We start from the raw sequence: 16,740 nt of genomic DNA, 5'->3' as shown, positions 1-16,740 counted from the left end.
CCAGTAATGAATTGACCTCCTTCATTTGAAAAACAGAATAAAAGTATGTGCTGTCTCTGCTGAGAGGAAATAGGGGAAGGGTGTCTCCTGAGCATCAGTGGTTCAGGAGCTACTTTGTAGAAACCAGGACTATTACAATATTATGGGGTGGTTATTTTGCTGGTTTTAAATACTTAATAATGGTAGTATATGTACTTTATGAAGGAAGCTGAATACCAAATAAGCAAACCTGGCAACCATTTTCTTCTTCTGTAGAGATTATGGTATTTTTTTCAATACACATGATAACTTTATGTCCTTTAACTGGATATATGTGTGTGCGCATATTAAATAGGGATTTACAATGGAGAGAAATAGATACAATTGCAGACAGTGTCTTTCTGAAAAGACATAATAATGAACAGGATATCTCTTTTTTTCTCTGAAACAAGATAAATGTTTCAGGGATCTAAAATGTGTACCATATAGTTTTGAGAGAGAGAAATCTGCAAAATCAGTAACAATATCATGTATATCATAATCAGATCATGTACAGGTAGTCCTCAACTTATGACCACAATAAAGTCCAACATTTGTGTCGCTAAGTGAGATATTTGTTAAGTAAGTTTTGCCTCATTTTATAACTTTTCTTGCCATAGTTGTTAAGTGAATCACTGCAGTTGTTAAGTTAGTAGCATAGTTGTTAAGTGAATCTGGCTTCCCCATTGGTTTTGCTTGTCAGAAGGTTGCAAAAACATGATTGCATGACCTTGGGACACTCTATCTGTAATAAACATGAGCCTGTTGCCAAGGATCTGATTTTTGGTCACGTGACCATGGGGATGCTGAAGCGGTCATAAGTGTGAAAAATGGTCATAGGTCACTTTTTTCAGTGGCGTAACTTCAAATGGTCACTAAACAAACTGCTGTAAGTCGAGGACTACCTGCATATCATTCTGGCTGACTACTTAGATATCCTTAAATCTGTCTTATGACAAAGATATTCCTTCTCTTTGTTTGGAGAACAGAAACATTCTGTTTGAATAGGGTAGAAAGGAAATATTAAAAGAATGTCTTATTTTATATCAGTTGACCTGATTGGGTCTGCCATATTTGAACTGCAGAAATTCAGACAAGCAATAAGTGGCAGAAGTTAATTAGTGTTTTCTGTATTTATGCACTTTTTCAATCTAGATATAGGAGGCACATAGGTTATAATTCATCATTCAAAAACAGATAATTAATGGGGTAATATATGCATAATTAGCTAGTTCTGTGCACTTAGGTGACACAGCATTTCCTAGTAGCTGAGTGTAACCATCTTGCCTTCTGGGTAAAAAGCTTAATCACATGCATCTCTTTAGAAATAACATATATAATTTGCCTATAATTGGACCAAACCATTGATTGGTAATTGTCTGAAACATGTAATTTAATGAAAACAGACAATGCTGGCTTTCAATAACAGCAAGTACCTAGATATTTTTTATGCATTATGTTATTATTTACAAACAGAAAGAGATGAAATAATTGTTCCCAAACAGCAATCTTTTATATCACTTGAAAGTATTCAACAACTGGAAAATCTTTAAATGTTATCAACTCTTTAAAGACTCATTTCTTAACACCAGTTTAAGTCACAATGATTAAAATGTATTAATGCTTAAAGTCAGATTCAAAGCAAGACATGATTATATTGTATTAACTTAAAAAGAAGCAAAATCCAGTAGTTGTATACCTGGGATGGCCACCCAAATCTAAAGGCAGATATATTGGATTATAATTCCCATTGGCATCTCAATAATTCTGTGAATCATTGCCCAACACTTCTGAAAGAAACCAGCTTGGTGTAGATGCAGAAAAAAAAAAATTATAAATACTATAAATCCAATTGCTTTCCAGAAAGATTTACATAGTTAATAAACATGCAGCTACTATGAATATTTGAATCACTTTTTATATAATTAATACTCAAGCCATCAATGAATCTTCATTCAGTTTCTGCTCTGTCTTTTTCTTCATCTGAAAAATGTGGAACAGATTTCTTTGCTACGACGTTGTCCAATCTTTGTCCTTGAAGATATGGATTTACATTCTGAAAGATGAAATATTTTAAAACACTTAGGAATGGGAAATAATCCAGGTAAACACCTAGAGTTTTCCACAGTGTATGGGATTGATTTACTCTTGTATTTAAAATTGTAGTGTAATGTTTTCTTCTTCAAAACTCCCTAAATGGGGCAGGACGTCTATTCAATGAATGGACCAGGTCTTAGTTTACTGAAGCAAAAGCAAGAGAAAGAAGGAAGTGGAAATAAGGAAATAAAAGTGAATTATCTTACTGTTCTACACTCTAGGACAATGTTCATATGACAATTTGAACTGTATGTACAACTGTATGTTTACATTTCTGATTGGGAGGGGGGGTATATTTTATTTTATCAACCAGGCCAAAGATAATTTTGGTTCAGCATTTTGTTTCTCACAGGGCCGTCCAGATGTGTCAAGGGTGCTACAAAAAAGATGGCACCATGGTAACCCAGAGTTAATACTGTGTCGTCACTAGCAGTAGACTTTGATAGAACTGTCTTCCATAAATTTATCCATTTTAAAACTATCCAAATAAATAGCAAGTTAAATTCTACAAACATGGTCTAGAGCAGAAGTCTTCAAACTTGGTAGCTTTAAGACTTGTGGACTTCAACTCCCAGAATTCTCCAGCCAGCTATGTCATGCTGGCTGGAGAATTCTGGGACTTGAAATCCACAAGTCTTAAAGCTGCCAAGTTTGGGGACCACTGGTCTAGAGATAAACCTGGGGAAATAGAAAGGTTGCACTTAATTTTCATTTTTTTAAAAATACACACATTGGGATGGCTACGGGTGTACTAAGAAATGCTACTTTAGCATGAAGAGTTGTTTAGCTTACTACAGATGTTTTCTGGAAGTAAGGACTAAGTCCAGGTTTTATATGCTATTCGTAACTATCTCAACAATCTGATTTTATTTACATTCTTGCCTGATTCTGCATTAAGGTAGTAAATGAAAACAAGTTGTGTTCTGAAAATTACCCTTTTCTTTCTTTTCGGTTCACCCTTCATTTTCTCAAAGAGTAAATTCTTATTCTGTAAAACAATAAAACAATACGAAGTATGGATCAAATTTATAAACTCTTTTCAAACAAGACTTTGTGCCATCTAAATATTATCATATGAATATTTTGGAAAGCATTTTGGTAGAGGATGCCATGTTGCTGAAAAGATAAACCACAAGAAAACAGTTGGATTACTACAGCTATTAATAAAATATTTGCTATTCTTCTGGGATCCTCAATGTCATCAGCTATTACAAGAATAGGAATATATGATGATTCTAAGTTACAAGATGTTTTTAATTTTAGCTGTCTCAATAAGGTAGGAGTAAGAATGGAAAAATATCAAGCATAGTAGAACACAGGCTTTGCATGAATGAGATCCTTTTCAGCAAAGGATCTTTGCTGAGCTATAGATCCATCCAGATACTTGCTGTCAGAGACAAGTGCAAGGTGGGCACTTTTTCCCAACTCACATTTAGAGACTGATGAATAAAGATTAGCTTTAGCATACATCATATCTAAACCAGGATAGATCACATATTATGCAAACAGTTATTTTGCATTCCCTGCATCACACCTGTGGTCCACAGCAGATTTCCAGTTGTACAGAACTCTTCTCTTCAATGGAAAAAGCCAGCTAGAGACACTAAAAGAAAAAGTTAGAAAGCCACCACTGTTGCTCATGACCCATCTTTCACCATCTGAGGCACTGGTCCACTCTGCCTGATGGGAAGTCTGGTCATACATCCAAGGCCTTGGAAACCATTTATTAGTCAGAGAAAGCAACGGTGCATTGGATAGACTATTAATATTTAGTATGTGGATGCCATTAAAATGCCAAGACCAGACTTGCCAGACTCTGAGACATAAAGGTAAAGGTTCTCCTCACACATATGTTCTAGTCGTTCCCGACTCTAGGGGGGGGTGCTCATCTCCATTTCAAAGCCGAAGAGCCAGCGCTGTCTGAAGACATCTCCGTGGTCATGTGGCCGGCATGACTAAACGCCAAAGATGCATTGAACGCTGTTACTTCCCACCAAAGGTGGTCCCTATTTTTCTACTTGCATTTTTTATGTGCTTTCGAACTGCTAGGATGGCAGAAGCTGGGACAAGTAACTGGAGCTCACCCCGCTACGCAGCACTAGGGATTCGAACCGCTGAGCTGCTGACCTTTTGATCGACAAGCTCAGCATTTCAGCAACTGAGCCACTGCGTCCCACTTACTCTGAGACATAACTTCCTATTTTATGAAGTCTACATTTGGATTGTATCTATGTTCATAAGGAGAAAGATTATCACAGCTGGAAGAGAGTCTCCCTTTTCATGCTGTCCTCTGGACTACTTGGAAAGGGAGAAAGGAGGAAAGAAATAAGAAGTTCTATTGTAATCATATGGATGTTTCCCTTAAGTTGTGATTTAAATATGTTCCTTATTACTATTTTAATTGCTTCCCTTGCCACCTTCTATTTTTAATTGATGTTACTGTTATAAATACTTCTTTTTAAAAAGACCCTGATCTTCCTTTTCAGAAATAAACTGATCTAAAATTCTTTTAATATAATGAAGCTAAATTTGATTGGGGCGGGGGTGAAGAAGAGGTTCACAATAACAAGAGAAGATGGCTATGACTTTCAGCTCCAACCTTTATAACTAATCCCACACACTGCTGTATTTCATAAATGTTGCAAGCTCAAGTACAGGCTGGAATGTCAGACACATGCTCCACAGATTTGATTTCCATTGGAATTATAATGTGGACCCCAAAAATAAAAAGTTAAAGGAAGAAAAGTTTAGGAGGAACAACTGTGTTTTAAAAAAGCATAATGCTACATGGTGAATTGTAATAAGGAGAGTTACAAAACAGTAATTCCTGAATGAAGTAAGGATTTCTGAGAAACAAATACTGTTAACAAGCTAAAGTGATTTCTGCCTAACATAATTTGCTAGTGCTTCTCATATTAATTTAAGTCCAAGTTCACAAGATGTAGCTTTTGTTTGACCTCAACTATTTCATCTCTACTGTGCCAAAGAGACAAGGAAATGGGAATGAAGCGGGCCAAAGAGACATTCTTGGCTGCAATAATTTGTGCAAACTCACTTGGGGAAAAATCAATTTAACATGCAAAACACAATAGGAGACATGTATTTTATTTCCTCTTAGAAGTGTTTTATTTATAATTTTTCTTAACATATTGTTTTACCTAAATCTCCTTTACAAAGTTAAGTTTTTGAACATTTTTAAAGGTACACTGCAATTAATTTATAAGCAGAGTAGGAGCTAAAAAAAACCCCCTTTGCTCAATTGTTTTGGTTAAAGAAATAATTGATTTTGTTTGGGTGTATGTTAAGACCATAACTAATGCAAATATAAGAACAGGCAGCAACAGAATTCAGATAAGGTAATGTAATCTGAACTAAGATCTTTACTTTACTTTAATCCTGCAGTAAAGGTAAATCTGGCATGTCCCAAAAGTTCTGCAAGGAAAGCATTCTGATTTCTGGTGAAATGTCTACCATCTTTTGATCCCATCTCTACCAAAGAGGAACTTATATCATTTTATACATCACGGGACTTGGTTTTAGAAAGAGCCAAGCACATCACAACTTTAACCCTAAAATATACACAAAACAAGGAGCAGGTTTGCAAAGAATGAACAGATGTCCACAAGGTGACTTCAAATGTATACATTCAACACTCACAGAGTGTTTTGAACTACTGCTTACTGCACGCACATTAGCGTTATTACATCTACTTTGGACATAAAATAGTATCAAAGAGCATCAACAGAACCAATATTGAAGCACTAAGACCATTTGTGTTTTGCACATTTAATTTATATTCAGACATATTTCTAGACTGTTATTTAGATCTATGAAGTATAATAACAGGCAGAACAATACTGTCTAAATTCAAGCTGCTTTCAAAATAAGTTGGTAATTTGATGATAACTTTAAAGAAACAATTTCAATGTCAAATTTCTCTAAAATCTCACGCATGTAAATTTATTCATTTACAAGCCTTCATGTACAAATAATGCTGTTCATGTACAAATAATGAATACATCCCATGATATCAGCATCAATATTTTTATATTAAAAATAGAGTAACTGCTCCAAAATAACTTTTTGTATTAGACAGAATATTCTATAATACTAACTAACTCTGTTAATTCTTAATTTAATATTCTGGAACAGGACCCTTACACGCTGATATTTAAACAGCCTCAATTTTCTTTTTTTTGTATATATTGTTATAAAAACAAAATACTATAATTTGCTTTCAAAAGGGCTTGGGTGATCCTATCTAGAATTAACATGCTTTTGTAAGATCATCCAAAATCTGGTTGTCTATATCTGATGGAAAACCAGTATGGATGCAATAACAAAATAGATAAGAATGAACAAAAGAGTCTTCGTTCATGTATATAGAAATAAGGCTGGTAATTTATAAATGAATTCTACTTATTCCACGACCAGAAGGTCACATTGCAGGAGTTTATTCATTCACTGTTATTATTAGAGGTTTAAATGACTCCAATGTCTTAAAATACCTTGTATTAACTTTGGCTGGTATGTTACCTTTGAATTTACCTGTGCTAAACTTCATTGAGATTATTGCAATATGGTGGGTTTTTTAAAACAGTTCAATTTATTCTAAACATGGCTGCAACATTATGAACTAAGAAAGGACAGTCAAACACCTTACCAACTGCATTTAAAAGCCTAATTGAATCTGCTGTTTAAAATCTTCAAAGACTTTTTCAATTGCTCCCACTAAATGGGATCTTTCAAAAGAGTAAAATTTTTGTATTACCGGTAGTGGCTGTATTATGAAAAGGGTTTGCCTGTTGCTGTACTTGAAGTTTTTCAATTCCATGTGAAGAGTTTTCATTTATAAAAGTAATTTTAACAGCACATGTATGGTATGGAAATCCTCAGACTAAATAAACTAGTAAAGCCCTTCAATTCTGAGATTACTCTGAGTTTCATTTTATTACTATGTTTATGTTGCTGTTGAGTACAAATTTTATGCATGTTTTCTTTTCTTTTTAAATTATGTTTACATTTCTTTATTAGACTGCCTAAATTCTTTAGATTACTGGATAGTATATAAATGCTATAGCTAATGAGCAATACAATCTTCCAATCAAGATTAAGGAAGTTCAGACCACTGATTTCAGTCATAGTTAAGTATATATCTAGCAATTATAGTATCCAAGTGAAATTAAAGGGACTCTGGCGGGAAATGCTTTAAATCCCAGTTTAAAACCCTTGTGGTCACAGCAAGTGCTTTATAGTTCTCAAAGTAGTAGTACAAGAACAAATTATTTGAGTTGGCAAAAATGAATCATTTGAGTTAAACATCTGGTACATTTACCAAAGATTGCAACATTAATCAAGCACAATACAAAAAAGAGGGAAATTTTGTTGACTGCCTAAAATGCTTAAGAATCATGTAAGAATCTGGCAATGTAAACAGAAAGTGGAATCAGCTGTATTTGTTGCATCATTATCTTGGACTTTTACGTGGAAGAAATATTCCCAACCTCTGCATTTGACCATAACAGAGATAGATAATCCTTGCAATACTATTTCTTTATTTTTTGTAATAGTGTTGTTTACATACACATCCTTATACTGTATATAAATTAAAGTTTAGAGTATTTTTTTTCATACATAAGGTCCTTCAGAGAACGTTTATTAAAATACATGGACACAGAAATATTTTATTAATAGTTAAATAACAGGACATTTAACTGATTGAGCACTTACTTATAGGTTTATAAAAATAAACCTGATTTACATACCCATTTACTTAAGCTTGGGTAGTCATGTTCTGGATCAAAAAGATGCTGATGAAGTTGGTAGTCTTTGCTGAACTCTGCTGTGTCGGGTGTGTTTTCAAGACATCCGTCATCAACTACAAAACATTTTGGAAAAACCTGAGCAGTTTGGCATGTTTAAAAAAAATTTTTTTTAAAAGAATACACCAGGAAAATATGCAATTAATTTTATTTAAAAAGTATGGGAGATGAAAAAAAATACACTTTTCTTCTTCAAAACAGGACTCTTGGGATGGGTAAATAATTTCCATAGTTCTTTGGAACAGATACAAAGTAAAATTAATTTGTTTCTGTAGCATCATAGGAGGGTTAAAAAGTACAATAAACAGATGCTTGGATATTAATCCAGTAATGTATATTTATATTTCTACTTATAGACATTTCTAGGCTACATAAATCTTTAATATTTTGTTGTGTGGTTGATTGCGACCTATATTGAGAATTCCCAACCACTACCCAGAATATTTATGTGCATATTCGGTGTAATTGTTGTAAGCATATGGGATAATGCAGTTATTATAATAAAAATTTGCTTATTAGATAAATATGTGCTCAAGATTGAAAGGTAATTCATGGTGATTTTATTACCATACCTCATAAGCCTGATTAAATAAACTAGACCAGAAAATCAATCCCACAGATAAACTAGAACTAGACTTGATTTAATACTTAAATGTATTGATTATATAAATACATTCTGTAAGTATAATTTCTTAGCCTTTGTTTGTCCCTATTCCCACTGATCCTTCCTTTTTTATAAAAAACTAGTATTTCAACAAATGCATCTTAGAAATAGAATACCAATTTGGATTCTTTAATCTGTGTAACTCTGTGTGTCATTTTTCTGAAGGAAAAAAACTGGATTATTTTATAATATAATTTAGATCTGGTTCCTCAGTATAAAGCTACATCAAACCCTGTAGGGAGTTCATACAATTTACCTGTTTTTCCAATTGGGCAGGGATTTGGAGGATCTGGATATCCCTGATCCTCACTGAAATCCTTTGGTATATTATCACCTGTTAACTCAGCAACAATGTTTGGAATATTTCCATAAGGACCCAAATGCTGCAAACCTTCATGGGCACCACCTAATAAACACAGAATTGCACACACACACAAATTACTATCTTTTCATGAGTTTGAAAAAAATATATAATCTTTTTCATGAGTTTGATTAAACATCTAAATCAAAGCTTATGTTCATTTCCTGACTTCAATGGAGTTCACTTAAGCGGGTCACAAAACCTCTGCTTCTTTTTAATATCATTCCATACTCAGTTCTGTTAAGACAATGTATTATGCCTAGTTAGTTGCTAGACTTACAGTAGGCACTTAAAATTAAACCATGCTCGATAAAGACAGAAAGCAGTAACAAAATTGTTAAAATGGGAGAATCTATAATAGTCTAAAGAACAAAGGCATGATATAAAGTGGTGGATGAAAGTGATTAAAACAAGGAGTTTACCAGGATAGATTTGAAAAAAATGAATGGTCTCAGTGTAAACTAGCTATGGTTTCCTAAGCTCTTGCTTTTACTATTATATATTCTTTCTTTTTTTTTTTGCACTCTACATATAATTGCTTATCCAGAAAGAAATAATGGAATGGTGTGTGTGTGTGTGTGTGTGTGTGTGTGTGTGTGTGTGTGTGTGTGTATCAGGAGTGGGTTCTACTTACCTTTACTACTGGTTTGCATCATGCCCGTACCCACACTTTGCTTGCGCGCTCCCATGCTTTTCTGCGCATGCGCAGAAGCTTCTCCACTTGTGCAGATCACCTATGATGACGTCTGGGACAGTGGACAGAGCCTCCTGCCAGTTTTACTAACGGTCCAAACTGGGGGGCAACCCACTACTGGTAAGTATGTCCAAAATTATCATCATCAGTTTAAAAAAATTCCCAGATACTGAATTACAGGCATTTGGGTTAGTTAGGCTACATTTTTCTCCTATTTTAAGAATTCAACTTGTGATTAACCAATGAACAGTGCTTACAGACTAGCTTTAGGTAAAAGTAAAGATTCCCCTCACACATATGTGCTAGTTGTTCCCGACTCTAGGGGGCAGTGCTCATCTCTGTTTCAAAGCCAAAGAGCCAGCGCTGACCGAAGACATCTCTGTGGTCATGTGGCGGCATGACTAAACGCCAAAGGAGCACGGAACCCCCGTTACCTTCCCACCAAAGGTGGTCCCTATTTTTCTACTTGCATTTTTTATGTGCTTTCAAACTGCTAGGTTGGCAGAAGCTGGGACAAGAAACGGGAGTTCATCCCGTTACGCAGCACTAGGGATTCAAACTGCTGAACTGCCAACCTTTCGATTGACAAGCTCAGCGTCTTAACCACTGAGACACTGCTTTAGTGAGTCATTAAAAATGCACCCTCTTTGTGTACCAATTTGCCAAGAACAAGTTCGGTGCAGAGACCCAGTTTTGTGTTATGATTAAGGCATCAGTCTGGGAATCTCTGAATTTTAGTTCCACCTTAAGTAGAAAGCCAACTGGGTGTCATTTTCAGCCTTAAGAAGGAGGCAATGACAAACCATTTCTACAGTTCTTGCCAGCAAGACAAGATCACATACAGAGAGGGAAGGATAGAAACAATTTTTCCATGCAATTTTAAAAGTATGCACTAACCACTATAAAGCACCCAGGTATACAGAACGAACCCAGATACACAGTGTCTGGTAGAAATTGAGACTTAGTGTAGCAGAGCAGATTTGTTCTCACCTCGTATCATGAAAATAATTTGCACTCCATTATATTGACATGCAACTACAAGTATAAGGCATTCACTGTCTTGGCACGAATATCTGTCCACTTTATTCATTATCCATGACTGCCATCTGCTCATTGAGCAGGAATCATGAGTCTAGCAGGACCCTCAGACTGCGCACTGGATCTGTCTGTGGCAGGGTAGTATTGTTGAATATCAATATTGTTGAAATGAAGATCAAATATCTCCATTGAAATACGTTGAAAAAGTCAAATTTTAATGGGTGTGCTTATTTTTTCACATGACTATACACATTATTAAGCAAGTTTGAGTCTGTAATGCAGACCTGTCTCTAAATAAATTCTAAAATAGAAGAAAGAATTATTAAAAAATGTTTCTCTGTGTTATATTAGTCATGGCACTAACAAATAGGAGTTTTTTGCATCCACAACTATTATCTTGACAAGCACAAATACAGGCTTTTCAAAGGAACATGAAGTCCATTGTTTATTGTGTGTATATAGTTAATATAAAAACAGAAAACTGATGGCAGAAAAAGACCCAGTGGCCCATTGTGTCTGAGTTTTCGTTTGTTTTTGTTTACTTTTTACTTTTATTTACTTAATATTTTATTATTTTTATCTTATGTATTTTTTTTTTTTTGGAATGGATGATAGACATGTATTTAACCCAAGCATTTTAAACTCAATTATTGATGATTGACCTACTACCTCCTCTGGAAGTTGGTTCCAAGTTTCCACTATTCTTTCTGTGAAGTAATACTTTTTAACATTACTTTTGAACTTCCCTTATTTAAAGTTTTAAATGTTTGCCAATATTTCCCTGAATAACACTTTTTTTCTACCAATATATATTATAGCACCTTTCAGTTCAAGATCTCAGAAGTCATTGCCTCAGTGTCTCTCTTTCCCCCCCCCCAAAAAAAACATTTCTAAATACGTCCACGGATTGTGCAAATCATGTTCCTCACAAAACATCATGAACTGTTTATCTTGTGAAGAAGAAGAATGGCAGAAGCAGGCTCTGACTGCTTTCTTACAGACAGTAATTCAAACACCCCATTCCTTCTTGCACTGCATTTTTGATATTAGGCTTACTGGAACCTTGCAAATCCAGAATCAAAATAATGCAGGGTGGAATGTGACACTTGCTATTACAATATGTGAACAATTGCTCACTTGATAAATTAAGAAATAGTGGCTGAAAAAAAATAGTCTACGGGAAGTAACAATCTAATGCACCAAGAGTTTATTCTGAGAAGAATCTTTATTTCAGCCTGAGTCACCCACAGATTCTCTAGTCTTATCAACTAGTTAGTACATGCTGCCAAACTGCATATAGCAGCAATTGCTTAACTTGCTGGAAATAGTTAGTTTCAAAGTTGTCACAATATCTCCTTTACACCCCACCTCTGTCCCCGCTATCTATGTTAACTTGGTAACTGGAATCACTATGCACTTCATCCTTTTTTCTGTCTTAGTCCTGGAAGATTTATTTTCCCCAAGGTTTCTCTAAAATATATACAATTGATGGAAATGATTCTCCAAAGATGTGTGAAGCTAGTGATGCATTAATATGCATGACAGTCTGCTACTTTGTTATACATTTTAAGGATTTGGAAAACGTGGGTTATGACCACCCAAGATTGCCAATTTTTTAGGCTCAGGGTTATGCAAGACAAAACAGAAAGCAAAGCCAGTGGGGAATCACTTCCAAAACCTGCTTTCTTTTGCCTGGGGACAGCTTTGGTATTTCAATGATTGAAAATGCCTGTGATGCAGAGATTAAAATTGAATTATTGAAAAACAGTACAGTTCTTCCTTGCCCAACTATAAACGTGATGAAGTACTATAATTGCTTTTAATCATAGAGTGAGGGAGTCACAAGACTGCAAAGGTTGAGAAGACTGCCTTATATGATAAAAGGAACTAGGAGGCTATATATCAAATATCTGTTCTTATTTCTTAAGCAATTTGTTTTGGAAATTTTGTTCTTGCTAGCAAACATTTTAGACTGGCAAGCTCTGTAAATGATGTAAATGGTGGAAAGTTACAGAATAAAATAAAAAGGAAAGGCAATGAAAAACAAATCCATGTTACTCGGGACTGGAAATTAGAATGTGTTTTTTATATTCTCAGAGTTTAATTTTAACAGTCTTCAGGTAAAATGTATCAGATCTTATTATTTAATACTCATTCAAATGCTTGATCAGCAATACCCAACTGTAAGTTCTTTGTGACAATATATCTGAATAGTCAATTTTTATTTTAAATGCATCAGATATGGGATGAGCTGCTGAAATTTCCTCCTTTTTTATATATACTCCTGAAATAGAAAATTTGGACACTCCTTTTGTGAATATTTTAGTTTAGAATAGCATATTTTCCAAATGCTCTTTTTAAATGCTGAAATAATACAAAATAAAATAGAAATAATATTGACATGAAGAATCAATAAATCTCATTGTTTTCCTTCCCAGGAGACATTGTAGAACTCTCAGGCAATCATTATCAAACCAATATATTATCAGAATTATAATACTGTACTATATAGAATGATCTTTACATGTCCTGAATTTTCTGTCCTTAATATATAAGTTGTCTCTGAATTTTCTGGCTCTGAGGATACTGCTTCCCTATCCAGAACAAAATATGAGATCCGGCTCAGTTTTTCCACTGATATCAGGCAATCAACATAAATAAGGATTTTGCAGGAAAATGCTTGATGATGATTTTCTCTCCATTGTCTTGTATGGAAAACAATTTTTATTAAATGTATATGGAGACTTTCAGTCATTCAGGTCATGATTGTCCCAAAGGTGCTTTCTCAAAAGGCAAATGGACAAACAAAGTTGCCTTTTGAAAAAGCATATTTGGAACATTCTTATTAAATATTACAGTGTAATACAGCCTTATAGGGAACAAATCTCATTGAGGATTACTACAGATTATTTCTAGATAGTACAGGAATTCATTTTAACATTTACATTTAATTTTAACAATCCCCCAGTTTCAATTTATACCAATAGTTATGTATCTCTAAATGACCTTTAGTGACTTTACACAGCAATAAATATGAAGTAGGGCCACTGACATCTCTAATATGCTTACTTATTTTTTCTTGTAAAGGAATGAAAGGAAATCTTCCAAAGAAACTGTGTTAATAGCAGATAAATTGCTGTTAACATAGAATGATTTGTGCTGCAAACAACTCAGATGTTATTCTATTACACCCTTATAAAACCATTTGGCTTACACCCAATTCTTAAGAGGCAGTGCGCCATCTTCTGATTAAAATGTATAAAATACAGTTTTAAGCAGATTTCTAGTTTGTATGTCCAGTACTCAACAGCCAACTAATGTTGAAACAAAGAACAACATAGCATTTACCCAGAAAGCCTGTTGGAATATATTTTTTAAAAACTTCTATTCAACATGCCTGAATACATTTAGGTGGATTTTAGAAACTCAACGTTCACTAAAAAAATCTGGGATGTAATCAGGGAGTCTGATTTTGACCATCTCTCTCTCTCTCTCTCCATCCCTCCCTCCCTCCCTCCCTCCCTCTCTCTCTCTCTAAGAAGGGGGAGTATCTTCTCTATATCACAATACTCTACTTGTGAAGTGACTTCCTCACAACTGGTGCCAGTATATTATATAACCTTGCATTACATTTTGACTACTAAAATATATTTGATTACCTGGTCATTTTAAATAACTATTTATTTGACTGGTTGATATGGTCCTTTTATTTTATATAATTTTTTGCCTTTTAGTGCTGTACATATTGCAGTGTTATTTTATATTCTATAATTCCCAGCCACCAGGTTTGTTGGCTTTGCTTTCTTGGAATAATGGACACTTTTGTCCAATGAATTTGGAAACCACCAGATCAGGGAAAGGGTTTTCTGTAATTCCCTTGTATATAAAATTTGGGGTACTATAAAAGCTATAAAGATGTTCCTATGCTGGCTGAGAATTCTGGAAGCAGTAGTCCAACAAATCAGGGGGAGGGGGGGTCATATGTTTGAGGAAAATTAGGATAGAATGTTAATATTGTTTTTAAAATAATAATTTCATTAATTCAGAGAAATAAATGTTTACCTTCAATATTTTGTGGGCCTATGAGATTCATTGCTTGATGGGCTGGATATTCCACTCTGGGTCTTGCAATGCCCAACTGTTCCATCACACCATGCAGGAGTCTTTGGATGTCAGCTTCAGAAACTCTGTCTGGGCTCCTAGCACTGTGACTGAAAGTCAGAGCCAGCCTGCAGACCAGCAGAAGGGACAGGCTGCAGAGCAAGGCTGAAGTCATGGCGATACCCATCTATATTCTGTAACCTATGCCAAGACAACAAGGAACTCAATGAATGATGAAATGAAAGGCCATGATGCTCCTTCAGGTGTCCCCAACACCTGAAATATGCTCCTGTCCAGCAGAGCAGGCATTTGGGGAAGGCTGCTTTAGAAGAATACACAAAGGGATTTTTGACATTACCACAAATGTCAAAAGTCAAGTTCATTGTTGTGGACTGGAAAGTAAATAATGGCCTGGTAAAAATCAATTTGAAAACTGATGTTCAGTTTCTCAGAGGCTTTATGAAGAAGCCTGCAATATATTCACTGAATTCTGTCCAGATTTTCTTTATTTAGTTGTCAACTTTGTGGTTCAAGGAGGCTTTAGCGAATGCAGAGAAGAAGCTGGGACCTTAGACTTTGGGATGCTCCCTTGCAAGTTAACAGGATTTCAAATTTTGGTCCTGTTTCTAAGCATCAGTCACTTTCCAATGAAATATTATGGTGCTCTCCCTCTGTTCCATGCTGTGCTGTGCACTTAATTTGGGAAGGCTAGGAAACAGCTTCTCAAATACGTCAAGAGGCTGGCAGCCTATCACATTCACCGCATCAATTAAATATTATCCCCTCTTTGCCTTTCTGCCCCCATTTGGCTTTGTTTCCTGGAGGCGGAAGGCTGTTTGGTCCCCTCAAATGAGATTACTCTAAATGGCAGCAGTGATTAATCAAAGAAAATCCAACAAACAAAGCTGATGTCAGCTTTGTGCTCCTAAACGTTCCCAATCAAACCTTCAATTCGGCTTCTTCACGATGCATGCTGGGAAAAGTCATGTCCTATGAAGCCGGGCATATGCACCATTATTATTATAAAAAAAAGAGGAGGGGGACACAGAGAGAGCGTAGTTGGGGAAATATTCACTACTACTCATTTTAGCATGTTACAGACAGGATTTGCGGTCATTTTACTATTTCTAACTTAGCTGGTTTCCAGTTGCATTTCTTTTCTTGCTATATTTCCCCAAATATACAGATAATTTCACCAGGTAGGAATCGGCTAAAAAGAAAGGTCGGTGTGACCCCCTCCCTCCCCTCGCCTTTCTTTTCAACTCCTCGCAGAACTGTATTATTTCTCTTGCACCAGAAATTTTGAAAAGATCTCGCCATAAAATTGAGGCGAACGATAGTAACAATAAATGAAGAATAGCCAGCCCCCGGCGCCCATTGCAGAAGCCTCACAATATAAAAACCTTAGCTCGCCATCCTCCTCAGCTCCCCCGCTCTTCTCTCTGAGCCGCCCGGACATCCCCTGGAGCTGTCAAAAACCGTCGCGCGTTGCACTCACCTTTTGGATCCGGTGAGCGCGATGGCTGCGCTCTTCTGGCCCGTGTGAGGCTTGCTTGCCCGGGCGCCACGCCAGAGAAGCAGCGGCTGAACGCGTATTGGGGGAGCTCCGTGGTCACAGCTTTTCCTCTTCCATCCACCCACCCGCCACCCCCCGCCCTTGCTGTGCTTTTTCTTCCGTCCGTGGCGTGTGCGTGAATGGTTGCCAGGATTCCCGGAGGTAGATCGCAACCCGACAGCTGGGCTTTTCGCCTCCCATTACACAGGCTGCGGGGAAGGCCCTCAAAAGCAAGGATGCCCAAGCCGGCTTTGATTTTTTTTGCTAATATCCCTGGAGCTGATCCTTCCAGATAGATATGAATTCATTTATATAAATGAAATTCAAGAAAGTCAGCAAATGCCAACCTTCTCCTGCTGATAGTGTAAATGTGTCATGCTAGAATTGCTA

The 16,740-nt window shown here is 35.9% G+C and overlaps 1 protein-coding gene across 2 annotated transcripts; it reads right to left on the bottom strand.

Moving 5' to 3' along the window:
- Positions 1-1,435: 1,435 nt before the first annotated feature.
- SCG5 (secretogranin V) lies at positions 1,436-16,582 on the bottom strand. 2 transcript variants are annotated; one of them, XM_034417918.3, is made up of 6 exons: positions 16,294-16,582; positions 14,757-14,996; positions 8,858-9,007; positions 7,881-7,993; positions 3,050-3,103; positions 1,436-2,074 (listed from the first exon to the last, which is right to left on the bottom strand). In XM_034417918.3, the coding sequence occupies exons 2-6, from the start codon at positions 14,980-14,982 to the stop codon at positions 1,970-1,972; spliced, it is 648 nt and encodes a 215-aa protein (XP_034273809.1). In that variant the 5' UTR covers positions 14,983-14,996; positions 16,294-16,582; the 3' UTR covers positions 1,436-1,969. The 2 variants fall into 2 exon arrangements, with proteins under 2 accessions (XP_034273809.1, XP_034273810.1); XM_034417919.3 differs by lacking the exon at positions 16,294-16,582 and adding an exon at positions 16,199-16,218.
- Positions 16,583-16,740: the final 158 nt, after the last annotated feature.

The sequence above is a fragment of the Pantherophis guttatus genome, chromosome 1, assembly GCF_059756535.1.
Source record: "Pantherophis guttatus breed Tessera chromosome 1, ASM5975653v1, whole genome shotgun sequence".
NCBI classification, from domain to species: Eukaryota; Metazoa; Chordata; class Lepidosauria; order Squamata; family Colubridae; genus Pantherophis; species Pantherophis guttatus.
Note: the sequence above shows the minus strand (reverse complement) of the source record. Positions and strands in the feature narration are given on the sequence as shown.

Bases quoted from the DNA above. Each gene is read 5' to 3' on its own strand.
- SCG5 (XM_034417918.3), bottom strand. From the start codon at position 14,982: ATGGGTATCGCCATGACTTCAGCCTTGCTCTGCAGCCTGTCCCTTCTG. The intron at 9,008-14,756 runs GTAAACATTTAT...TGTGTTTATTAG, and splicing joins AGGCCCACAAAATATTGAAG to GTGGTGCCCATGAAGGTTTG. The intron at 2,075-3,049 runs GTAATTTTCAGA...TTCATCTTTCAG, and splicing joins AACCGAAAAGAAAGAAAAGG to AATGTAAATCCATATCTTCA.